Raw genomic sequence first — 12823 nt, forward strand, 5'->3', positions numbered from 1 at the left:
TCACACCTGTTAGAGTGGCTAGCATCAAAAAGAGGAGAGAAAACAAATGTTGGTGAGGAGGAGGTGAAAAAGGAACCCGTGTGCACTGTCGGTAGGAATGTAAAGTGGTTCAGCCACTGTGAAAAACACAGTGGATTTTCTTCAAATAATTAAACATAGAATTATCATGGGATCCAGCAATCCTATTCCTGGGTAATAGCCAGAAAAAATAAAAGCAAGATCTAAAAGAGATGTGCGCACTCCATGTTTATTGCAGCATTGTTCACAATATCCAAGATATGAAAACAACTTAAGTATGCATCAATGGATGAATGGATAAAGAAGATGTGAGATACACATATATGTGTGTGTGTGTATATATATAGATATATAATGGGGTATTATTCAGCTGCGAGAAAGTATGAAATCCTACCATTGTACACCATGGATGGACTTAGAGATGCTAAATGAAATGTCAGACAGAAGAAAGCAAGTATTGCATAATGTCGCTTGTATGTGGAATCTAAAAAAAGGCAAATGTAAATTACATTTACAGAACAGAGTGGTGATTCCTGGGGGCTGGGTAGTAGGGGAAATGAGGAGATGTTGGTCAAAGGATACAAAATTCCAGTAATAAGATGAATAAGTTCTTGGGAATCTAATGTACAGCTGGATGATTACAGTTAATTATATTGTATTATATACTTGAAAATCTTTTGTGACTCAGGGGAGGCCTGGAGACTAAAGCTTTTCTACAAACAAGAGGCAGGCAGAGGACATGAGGCAGGTGTCTATAAAGTCTCGCTCGATTACAATTATACTTGAGTTACATTTCCAGTAGAACTGACACTAATATGCAAGATAAATATCAGAAGCCCATGTTGTATCTATTGACAAAGCATAATTAAAGTCTGCAAATAGTAAAAAACTGTATAAGAAACAATTCTAAAGTACAATAAAAGATTTTTGAAATGTAATAAATATATATTTTAGTAGCAGGGATGTTAACCAAATAGTCCATAGTAGATGTATTCTTCTAAAAGTAGCACTCTGGTTCCAATGAAAAATTAACGTCATAAATAGAGTATTGGTTAAAGGAAGAATGATGTTTTTCTAATCAGATTACATGTATTTTATGGAGTGCTAAGTTCCTTAAATATGATGGTATATTATATATAAATTAGTTCAGCTTGGTGTATTTTCTGGAGGTGAAATAAATTTATATATTTTCCTTATCAACCCATTTCTTTAATGTATATGTCCTTTTTATGACTAATTAATCTTACTGAAAAGTTTGAATTTTTTTATATAAAAATATCTTCATATTTTATTCTTAGCATCTGTATTTTGAAGAGAAGGGGGGAAAAGGCTTTGGGAAGATTTATTTTAATCCATAAGAGCAGTGTGTATTTCTTTTAGTAAACCCATTATGATCATAGTATCATCCAAAAGAAAATGTTTAGAAGGCTTTTTTCTCCTTCTATATCCCCAGGATTGAAATCATGACCCAGGTTCTCTTTGACAACTCATCATAGATTCTGTTAATCTCATGCTGTTACCAAGTCTGTGCTTGTACCGCTTGCTACGTGACAAGCCAATAAGTCACCACACAATAGGACAATAAGTCCTTGGGGCAAGAAATAGTGACTTTGTTCAGAAAGCCAGAAAACTGAGAAGATGGCAGGCTAATGTCCTAAAGAACCACCTTGTTCAGGTTTGAATACAGGCTTCTTTTATGCTACAAAGAAGGAGAGAGGTCAAGAGGTGCTGGGTTGTTGCAGATCCCCTGGTGCTGACCAGACCTCGGAGGCAACTTGGTAATCCTTTGTTCTTGCAGTTGTTCAATGATGACCTGGCCAGGATGCTCCTGTGTATCTTCAACAAGACAGATGTTGTTTATTATCAGCTCCATAACTTCTTATTTCTGTGGATGAGTGGTCACCGAGGAAGGGAAAAGGATCTTTCTGGTAATTAGTGTATTGACAAGCTAAGCAAAAGTATTTTAGTTTTAAAAGTTAAGCATGGGAGACAGAGTTTCTGGAAAGGGGATATTATGTGTACTTCAAGCTACAGGCCACATTCCTTCCAGTTGAGTGCGCCTACATGCGGAGTTAGCAAGGCTGGGCAGAGAGCAATTAGCTACAGAGCACAAAGGATAGAGTTTAAAGAAATAGATCCAGTATGGAGTAAGGTTGGTTCTTCTCTGTTACAATGCTGCTGGCATTCCAAGGTACAGTCACAACAGCAGGAACCAGAACAGTATCTCTACAATGAGAAGAGAGGCATAGGGCCAAAATATCAATGGCTGCGGCATCCTACATATCCCAAAATTCATGGCTCCCTTGGGAGACCACACTTGTTCCGTGCATTATTTGTGTAAGATTTGTATATGTTTCTTGTTTTAGACAGGATGACTAAATCTTAAAATGGTCCATTTTTTAGAGAAATCCTATCAATTAAGGGCAAAAAATAGAGAATGGGACGTCAGCTAGAATTAAAACAATACTAATGAGAAACAGAATGATTAAAATAATAATACCAATAAAACAAAAGACATAGAAAACTTCTATCTGCAGAGGAATTGAGTTTATCAATACCTTTCATTAATATTAATGTAACATTGAGTGAGATGATTGTGAATTATATCAAAAGACAAAGTAGAAATGAATAAATACAGGAAGTACACAAAAAGAGATTTAAAGTTCCAAGGCTTGATATAAGCACAAATCATCACCAGAATGCGGTTAGAGCTATAATAGCCTGGGTTCAGGGTGTAACCTCAAGCAAATGCAGGTTAACTTCTGTCAAGTTTCAGTTTCTTTGTCTGTAAAATGGGCTTAGTGAGCTGTTAGGAAAATTGAATTAGCTAGGTCACTCACCCGAAAAGCGTCTGTCCCGTAGTAGGCTCTTAGTAAATTGTCCCTTTCAGAAGGTTTTTCCTTCCTATTAGACAACTTGAGGAAGCTTCCTCCTTCTCCACTCCTGGGTTTCTCGCCCTGATTTGTCTGTTCCTTTCCCACAGAGAAGCAGGCCGGAGACCCCAGAGTGACCCGAACCAAGGCGGAAAAGGCCACGTCGCCTAAGGTTCCGGTGCCGCAGGGGGACATCATGCCTGGAGAGCTGACTGAGGTGGAGGCGCCGAAGCTGAGGGCTGGTGAGGAGGTGGTGGGCGACATCGCGGAGGTACTGGTGGACCGAGTGATGGATGCCGCCTGCAAATCCTACCTGGAACGGCAGGTGGGGCTGGATCCGCGTCCTCCAGACCCATCTCCTCTCTCCCTGACCCCTGCCTGCTGGACTGAGACCCTCTCTCGCCTCCGCAGTGCATTCCGTACGCAGTGAACAGGGCACGGGAGACCATGTTGCGGATGGGCCAGATGGGATTCATGCTCCGGGATGAGGGAGAACCCCACCTAGCAGAGGACCCCACGTGGGCGGAGGACAAGGAACCCTCACCTTGCCCGATTGACACCTGGGCTCGGGGAGCCGTGCCTGTGCTTCATGCGCTCTGCTCGGTGGGACTGAAGAAGAGCCAAGGCAAAGTAAGCCTGGCCCCAGCTCCTTCCCACCTCCCACCCCTGCCCCCGCCATGTCCTTTTCTCTTCAGAGCCTCTCTGGGCTGCTCCAACTTTAGTTCCTCTGTCTCCTTCCCGACGTCATACTTCTCACCTCCCACCTCCACCCCAGTGTATTTCCCCAGGACCAAGGGAGCATGGACCAGCTCCCTTTAGGAAGATCTTAGATGGATACAGACTCTGAGGAGCGGATGGAATCTTGGGAGCATTCTCAGGAGCTGAGAGTCACCCTGGGAACCCCACCCACCCCGAAGCAGTTTCAGGAGACAGGGCCTCGGGGTCCTTTAGAGGAACTAGACGGCCATGCGAGGGGCCACCTATCCTCGATCGCATCCTTGAGCTCGAGGAGGTGGCGCCTGCCACCAGTCCTCACCCTTATCTGGAGTTGTCTCTGGGAGCCAGCCCCCAGGCCTCAGTCGAGAGGGCACAGCCCCTCAGCTCCCAGTTCTCCCTCAGATCTACTATTACACACCCAAGCCTCATGTGGCTGGAGACTGGCCGGAGCCCAAGAACGAGGAGGTGCTCCGAATCGCCCCGTGTGTGTTGGTGTCAGGCCCCTCTGCAGATGGCGCCACAGGGCTCAGCCCCTAGCCGGGTTCCTGCCGCAGCAACCCTGGTGCGCGGACCCGCGGCTCGGTGCACCGCCGCGCAGAATGGGCCGCAAGCCCGCGATGGCGCTCCTGGACCCCGCGCGCCTCCCGTGACGCTGGGTGCGCTAGCTTGCGGAGGTTCTGGTTCCACAGGCCGCGGCGCGCCCCCCAGAAGCCTACGGCAGGCGCCAGCGGGGCGAGAAGACAGAGGCCCCGACCGGACTGCCAGCCTCCAGCCGGGGGGTCCCCACTGTGGCCCGCAGCCCCAGATCCAAACTATTGCTGGGTGCCAAGTGTCCCATGGGCTTTGAGGCCAAGGCCAAGTTCCTGCGTGAGCTGGAGGTGGGCCGCAGGATACTCTCGCAGGGCCTGGGCCTCGGGGATCAGAAGATCCAGGATCCTCACCAGCGGCCTCACCCTGCGCCTCGAATTCGTGAGCCCACGTTCCATGTGAAGAGGAAGCCTTTGTTGTGGCTGGAAGAGATGAAGCTGCCTCCTCGTGTGTCTGGAACCCACACTGTGATGAATGTCAACAGGAGGACAAAGAGGACAGCACCTCTTCCCCTCCCATCCAAACGAGTGCCCCAGAACCCTAGGTGATGGCATAGCTAACGAAGAACTTAGAGCCCGAAATACTGATTCTCCCCTCCAAGAAACTTTATGCGGAAATTATATGTGAGAGAAAACAGGGAAGAAGCTGGAAGAAGCAGGAAGACGGGAGATCCACCGGACTATCATACAAGTCTGACCCTGAGTGAAGGAGAGAAGGCTGGTTAGGAGCATCTTAGGGTTCAGTGGAGTAATTTTTCCATTTTAAACCTCCCTCTCTTGTTTTGAAAGTATACAGTCTATTTCTGTTCTTTATTGTATGTATGTTTAATTTAACATTATCTTTAATCAGTATCTTTATTTTTCTTTTAAACAATACACAGATCTTAGAATTCTTCAACATTAATCATTCCCTTTGAAGCTGTATACTTTTGTAACCCGATATTTTAATTTTATTACTTCATTAATTTCACAAATCAGGTATTTTGTTATTCTCAATAGCTGATATTTGCGTCAACTTACCCATGTGTTTCATATTTCCTCTGCTCGCTCTTCTTTTTTATGTCTCAGATCTTCTGTCTGGGATTATTTTCCTTCTATCTTGAAGCATATGCTTTAGAAGTTCCTTTGATGAGGATTCGTGGTAGACAGACTTCTGAGGTGGCTCCCAAAGTCCCCACCCCCTTGTGTGCACATTCTCCATAATCTCCTCCTCCTGAGTGTGCTGAGACTCCTGAACACGATGGCAGTTCACTCCTGCGATTATGTTATATATCTGATAAAGGAGTTTGCTGATGTAATGAAAGCCAGAATTATTTGGCTGTGTGTGTGTGTGTGTGTGTGTGTGAATAAACAATATTTTTTCGTCTACCATAGTTTTCTTCAACTCTTTCTGTTACATCTTTCTGTGTTTGAGTTCCTCAAAGCTTTCCAAGGTTTGTGTCATTCACTAATTTATTCATTAAATAAATAAGCCATTTGCAGCAACATGGATGGACCTGGAGATCATCATTCTAAGTGAAGTAAGCCAGAAAGAGAAAGAAAAATACCATACAATATCACTCATATGTGGAGTCATAAAAAAAAAAAAAAGAGGACACTAATTAACTCACCTACATAACAGAAACAGACTGGCAGATATAGTAAACAATCTTAGGGTTACAGAGGTGGGGGGATGGGGGTGGGAAGGGATAAATTTGTGAGTTTTGAGATTTGCAAATGATAACCACTATATATAAAAGTGGGTAAGAAACAAATTTCTTCTGTATAGCACAGGGAACTATATTCAATATCTTGTAATAACCATTCGTGAAAAAGAATATGAAAACAAATATATGTATATATATGCATGACTGGGACATTATGCTGTACACCAGAGATTGACACACTGTAATTGACTATACTTTAATAATTTAAAAAAAAAGCAGTAGTTGTAACAAAATGAAGATGAATCTGTGCCCTTGACCCACAATAAAATACCCATCAATTCTTATAAATAAATAAATGTATGTGTTTGTGGCGTGTCAGCTGATCAAGACATTGTTCTATATGTTACTGTCCTACAATGATGGATAAAATAGACAAGTATCCATGAAGTCAACGGTGTACATTCTAGCAGAGTGAGAGACATAATGAACACAAATATGTCATAAAATTCCATAGGCGTGAGTGCTATGGACACAAAAGAAGCTAGAAAGGAAACAGGGAGTGCCGTGATGAGGGGCTGGGGTTGAAATTTTAAATAGGTTGACCAGGTAAAGACTCAAGAAACCAGTTGGCTTTGAGTTAATCAAAGCGAAGGGTATTTCGGGTGGACCGGACCTAATCAGGTGAGCCCTTTAAAAGTGTTCAGGATTTCTCACAAGTCAGAGTCTCCTGTTCACCTTGAAGAAGCACACTGCCCCGTTGTGGAGCAGCCACGTGGCGTCTAGTAGTTGAGGCTTCAGTTCTGCGGTTGCAAGGAGAAGAATTTTGTCAATAACCAGTGAGCCTGGAAGAGGACTAGGAGCCCAGGTGAGATTGCAGCCCTGAACGACACCTGGATTTCAGCCTGGTGAGATCCTGAGCAGAGGACCCAGCTAACTTGAACCCAGACTCCTGACCCATAGAAACCGTGAGACAGTGCATGTTTTCTTTTAAGCCACTGAGTTTGTAGCCATTCTTTATCTAGAAACAGGTCACAAATACAGGATCTAGTAATAGCAAACTCCTTCAGTTTTGTTTGAAAATGTCTTTATTTCACCCTCATGTTTTAAGAATCACTTCACTGGCTAAAGTTGACAGTTATTGTCTCTTATTCTGTTGAAGATAGTACTTTTTGTCTCTGGCTTTCATTGTTTCTGTTGAGAAATCAGATACTAATCTAACAGTTGCTTTGTGGGGAATCTGCTCTCTTGTTCCTTTTCTATACTTTAAATCCCCTTTTCTGTTTTTAAAAATAAGTGAAACATATTCATTTTATGTACTGTAACAACATTCCAATATCAGTCATCTTCGCAGGTTTGGATAGTTTATGGCAGCTTGTTTCTTTGTGTGTTTAGTGACTTTGTGCCCTCATGGTGCTTGGAGGTTTAGCTCTAAGAATGATTAGATTCCTAGGATTAAGCTACATTCCCCAGAGGAGTTTACATTTACTTTGGCCAGGTTTCCAGGAGTGCTATACTGACTTGGACCACCTTAACTTACATTTTTGTCTTGGAATTTTGGGGCCACTCACATGGTATACATTCTGCCCCCAAATTTGTGTGAGTACAAACTTATTATTTTGAATTGTAAGTGAGGATTCCCCTCTCCCCCCGCTACACCCAGAATTAAGGATGAGGTAGGCTTTTATCCTTACTGTTTCCCTCTACAGGGCCCTTTCTCTGTTTGAAGTTCACTTTATGTACATTGAATGTACACTGCAGCATTCATGTACATTGCAGCATTGTTTGCAATAGCAAAAGACTAGAAATAAAGTACCCCACTTGAAAAGGCTAGTTAATTGTGTGTATCCATTCAGCAGAGTACCCCGCAGCCGAAAAATTGAATGAGGAAGATCTCTGTTTACTGATTTAGAAAGAGCTCCAGGATATATTGTTAAGCGAACGAATGTAAGATACAGCTGTACACAGTATGCTGCCTTTGGCATAAGAAATGGGAGGAGTAATAGGCAGAACACTCTTGGACATAAATCACAGCAATGTATTTTCTGAACTAGCTCCTAGAGTAATGGAAATAAAAGCCAAAATACGCAAATGGGATTTAATTAAAATTAAAAGCTTTTGCACAGCTAAGGATACCATCAGCAAAACGAAAAGACAACCTACAGTATGGGAGAACATATTCGCAAATATTGTGCAAATGATGTGACTGACAAGGGACTAATTTCCAAAACATACAAACAGCTCATACACCTTAATATATTTAAAAAAAAAAAAAACAACAAGCAACCCAATCAAAAAATGGGCAGATGACCTAAATAGACATTTCTCCAAAGAAAACATAGAGATGGCCAACAAGCACACGAAAAGTTGCTCAACATCACTAATTGTTAGAGAAATGCAAATCAAAACTACAATATCATATCACACCAGGCAGAATGTCCATAATTAAAAAGTCCATGAACAATAAATGCTGGAGAGGGTGTGGAAGAAAAAGGAACCCTCCTACATTGTTGGTGGGAGTATAAATTGGTGCAGCCTTATGGAGAACCATATGGAAGTTCCTTCAAAAACTAAAAATAGACTTACCATATGACCCAGCAATCCCACTCCTGGGCATATATCAAGAGAAAAATATAATTCAGAAAGACATATGCACCCCAATGTCCACAGCAGCACTATTTACAATAGCCAAGACATGGAAACAACCCAAATGTCCATCGGCAGATGATTGGATAAAGATGTGATATACATATACAATGGAATACTACTCAGCCATAAAAAAGAGTAAAATAATGCTGTTTGCAGCAGCATGGATGGGCCTTGAGATTGTCATTCTAAATCAAGTAAGTCAGAAAGACAAAGAAAAATGACATATGATATTGCTTATATGTGGAATCTAAAAAAAAAAAGAACACAAATATATTCAAAGAACTGAAAGAAAAAAACATCATACAAGAATACTCTACCCAGCAAAGTTATACCTCAGTAATGAAGGAGAGATAAAAACTTTCCCAGACAAACAATAGCTGAGTAAAATCATCACCAAAGCATAGAGAATTTTCTTGGTTTTGTATAAATATTAAAATCCAAGCAGGAGTATTTAAGAACTTCTGGGGTACAGACAGTGATGACCTGGAGTCAGCATGCACCAGCTCACGAGAACGTTGTTAAATTTTCAGAAATTTTGCAAGCTGGTTTTTAAAAATACACATTTCAAAAAATAAATTATATAAACTTAAAAATAAATTTCTTCTTTAGCTAAAATTTTTCTACAGACAAAAGGCAGGTCAAGGACATGGGGATGGAGGGGGAGTTCTGTCCTGGGAAGGTCCCATAGGGTCTTGCTCCATTTCAGAAGGACTTATCCAAAATACATAAAGAACTTGTACAAATCACAAAGAAAATGACAGAAAATCAAGTTTTTTAACGAGCAGAAGATTTGAAGAGGCACCTCACAGTAGAAGATACTCTCAAACGACAAATTAACTTCTGGAAGCCAAAATGGGAAACCACTGCAGACATAAGAATGACTAAAATTAAAAAGACTTAAAATTAAAAAAAAAAAAAAAAGAAATGGGGGAGTAAGACTATATATTCATGTTTGCCAAGCAAGAAACCAGTAACAAGGGTTACGTGCGGTGTGCAAGGAAGAAGGAATGGATGGGAAGAGGGGTGAGGAGAGGTTTCTCAGTGCAGTCTTCACGCTGTTTTGATTTTTGAATCACGCCGATGCATTTTCTATCAAGAATAAGAACAAGACATATTTAGAAGATGAAATGGGGACAAAAGGGGCAGTAGTGGACAGGTTGCCCAGTTCCCCCTTTCTACCATTAACTCCCCACCTCCATCCCACCAACAACTTCATGGATCTCTCAGGTTGTGTTTCCATCTGAGGTTAACTGGGATAAACGTAACCCTCCAATAGCTCTCTCTCTTTACATGGATTCACTTAATATTCCTAAAAACCTAATCATGTAGACTATCACTAACATCCTCATTTTACAAAAGAACAGAGGCTGTGAGAGGTAAAGTCACCGACTTAAGATCTCATGCAGCCACTAAATGGAATTCCAACCCATTGTCTATCAAATCCTGGCTCTCCTAACATCCTTGTACAAATATCTTCGAACACTTGTTCTATTATTTTTTTCATCTCTTTTGGCTACATCATTAGAAGTGGGTGCACTCGGTCAAGGAACTTGCACTTTTATGTTTTCTTTTCTTTTAATTAAAGAATGCCAAAATGTCATTATGTAAATTTGCATTATTTTACATTTCCACCATAAGGGCGTGAGAATGCCTGAATCTTCATACGATGGATAATACAGAGCAGCAGCAAAATTTAATCTTCTCCTTAAGCTACCTGACGAAATATGGTTTATCACTATTGTTTTCATTAGCTGCTTGGCACTGAAAAGCTCAGCGACCCTCTGGGGGACCCACCGGCCCAACGCAAGGGAGCTCCCCGGCGCCTCTGCGCCGTCCGCGCGCCGCCCTCCTCTGGGCCCTAATCGGGTTCCCAGGCGCAGTGCGCACGCGCGCGCTTCGCCCCAGGCGTCCAGCTTTGTGCCTGATCGCTGTCTCCACGGCCGCGTCCGGGGGGCAGCTTTTAACCCGGGCTGGTCTTCGGGGAAGAGCAGCGTGTCCCCCGGACCCAGCGCGCCTCTGGGCCTCAGCGGCGAGAGGGCCCGGGGGGCGGGGCCTGCGGGTGTCGGGCGGCGCGGGCCCCCCGCTCGGGCCTGGGCGTCGGTCGCCGGTGGGGCCGGAGCCCGGCGTGGAGCCCCTGGCAGGACAGGTACGGAGGCGGCGACGCTGGCAACCGTCTCCTCCCCATCCCGTGTCGGCGAGGCTCCCGGCGGTGCAATGGGGTCTCGGCGCGCGCCCGGGGCGCGGCCGGGAGCCGGGGGCGCGGGGCGCGGGCGGCGGGGATGGGGGGCCGCGGCGGGGGTGGGCGCCCGCCTGCGTCTGGGCCGGTCCCACCCGCCCGAGCGCCCTAGCCTGGCGGTGTTCTCCCGGGGTCAGAGTGCTTGTGCCTCCCAGTTCTTCCGAAACTGCCAGGGTTCCTCTCCATTCCTGGGAGCGTCCGAGGCACCCTGAGCCCACTTCGAGCTACAGGTTTCCTGTGGGGCACATGGTTGAGAAGTTGTGTCACACGGGAAAAAAAAAAAAATCAAACCCAAAACAACATAACAAAAAAACAGCCCAAATAGAGGATTCAAGCATGGGGGCCTGGATGTGCGTTTAGTGTGTCTGTTTCCCACCCACTCCTGGGGCCCGCCTTACCTGGAAGGATGACCCTTGGGAAGTCGTCTTGCGCGTCCTCCCAACGAAATCACTCAGACGAGGAACTCCGCTGTTGTTAAAGAGGCGGTCACGTGGAAACTTGCCTTCATTTTTACAGTGAGCAGAGCAGCACGCCCATACTGACGAGTTACGAATGCATGTGCTTAAAGTCCTGAGAGTCGAGGAGCTCTGAGGTGAAGATTGACACTTTACCTGACGCAGTGCCAAAGTCCAAGCCACGGGACGTTAAAGATAGTAGTTAACGGTAACTGTTTTCAAAAGGCGTTTTGTGCTCAAATATGTTTAGAAACTTCATGGTTAGGGTTTTCTCTGCTGTAGAATGTTTCAGTTTTCAATATGCTGATGATATTTACCTTGAACTTCCCACTGGAAGTAAACAGTATGGAGAGTTTCCCAGATATGAATGGAAAATCTTGGGCACTGTTTCCGTTTAACATATGAAACGGTTTGGGAAATGGAGTTCCAGCATCGAAACTAAAGGTTTGGAAGGGTGTAGTGTAGGTCAGTGCTTTTTGAACTTTAGTGGCGCATGCATATGCCTGAGCTAGCCTGATGGAAAATGAGAAAGCTTGGACACCCTGTCACTTAGCCAACCGGACAACATGTGGAAAGGCTGAGACCAAAGGGGCTGCCCAGCCCAGCTCAGCCTAAGCTGCTGACCCACAGACTCATGAGCTAAAAAGAGTTTATTATTAATTTTTGGTTGTTTTTTATGCAACATTCTCGTGGCACTAGATAAATGAAACAGTAGCAACCCCGAAAAAGACTGAATAGAGCAGAGCCATTACATCCACCAACGCCGTCCGGTTCCCAAAGCGATTAGGTTTTTCTGTGCTGTCACCGTGAGACTTCCGGGTTTGCACGTTACTGCAGCGGAGCCAGTCCTTCCTGACTGATCCACAGGAAGCAGATCACAGGCCCCCTGCCTGCCCCAGTGCCTCAGAGACCTGAGCAGAGGGGAGGCGGTAGGTAAACTGGATGCAAGGGAGAGCGACTAGCCTGTAGATCATGGAGAAGAAGAACTGGCCCGTCTTCTGGAAGCCCACGCGCTGGTAGAGGGCCAGGGCGGAGTACTGCAGCGCACTGGTGCTGAGGACCACTTCACGGTAGCCCTGGTCCTGTGCGAACTGCAGGACCGCCCTGACCAGTGCTTTCGCGATCCCCTGACCGCGGTGCTCCGAGGCCCCACAGGTGAAACAGCTCCAACTGCTCCTTTCGCACGGCGTGCTTCTTGACAGGCAGTGCTCCCACCATGCCCACCACCTGCCCCTCGGACTCCGCCACCCAGAAGCAGGAGCCACTCTCACTGAAGTAGGATTTGCTGATGTCAGACACTGTCTGTGTGCAAAGACATGACTTTACACTGGATCCAAGGGTATTTGGCAAGGAACGTCAGGGCAGCTAGGAGGCCGAGGCTGGCCACGAGGGCCAGGACCCAGGAGCCAGAGACCACGAATAGGGCGAAGGGCCCTCCAAGCAAGAGCACAAGGGTTTGGGGGAGCTTCAGGATGTGGCGGAAGGCAGGGGGGGTGTGCTCAGTCATCCCTTCGGAGAACACGGCCACGACCCGTTTGCGGTCACTTTCCCTGTATTTGCGGATGTGGTAAGGAGCCATGGGAGGCTTCTGTGTCTGAATCTCAAAGTTCAGGAGGAGAGCCAGGCTTCCCTGTACACCTTCCCA

The 12823-nt window shown here is 45.0% G+C and overlaps 1 protein-coding gene and 1 non-coding gene across 2 annotated transcripts; one reads left to right on the plus strand and one right to left on the minus strand.

Annotated features, from left to right (window-relative positions):
* Positions 1 to 2190: 2190 nt before the first annotated feature.
* LOC102518254 lies at positions 2191 to 4744 on the plus strand. The gene is made up of 5 exons (XR_004326027.1): positions 2191 to 2209; positions 3002 to 3216; positions 3303 to 3521; positions 3680 to 3903; positions 4298 to 4744. It is a non-coding gene; the product is annotated as an uncharacterized protein C2orf81 homolog (transcript).
* Positions 4745 to 12011: 7267 nt separating this feature from the next.
* Positions 12012 to 12823, minus strand: LOC116669040 (putative N-acetyltransferase 8B). Its single transcript, XM_032497869.1, is given in 3 exon segments — positions 12012 to 12330; positions 12332 to 12477; positions 12479 to 12823. Coding segments are annotated over 3 exon segments (702 nt in total). The 5' UTR covers positions 12758 to 12823; the 3' UTR covers positions 12012 to 12053.

Source organism: Camelus ferus, chromosome 15, assembly GCF_009834535.1.
Source record: "Camelus ferus isolate YT-003-E chromosome 15, BCGSAC_Cfer_1.0, whole genome shotgun sequence".
NCBI lineage: Eukaryota > Metazoa > Chordata > Mammalia > Artiodactyla > Camelidae > Camelus > Camelus ferus.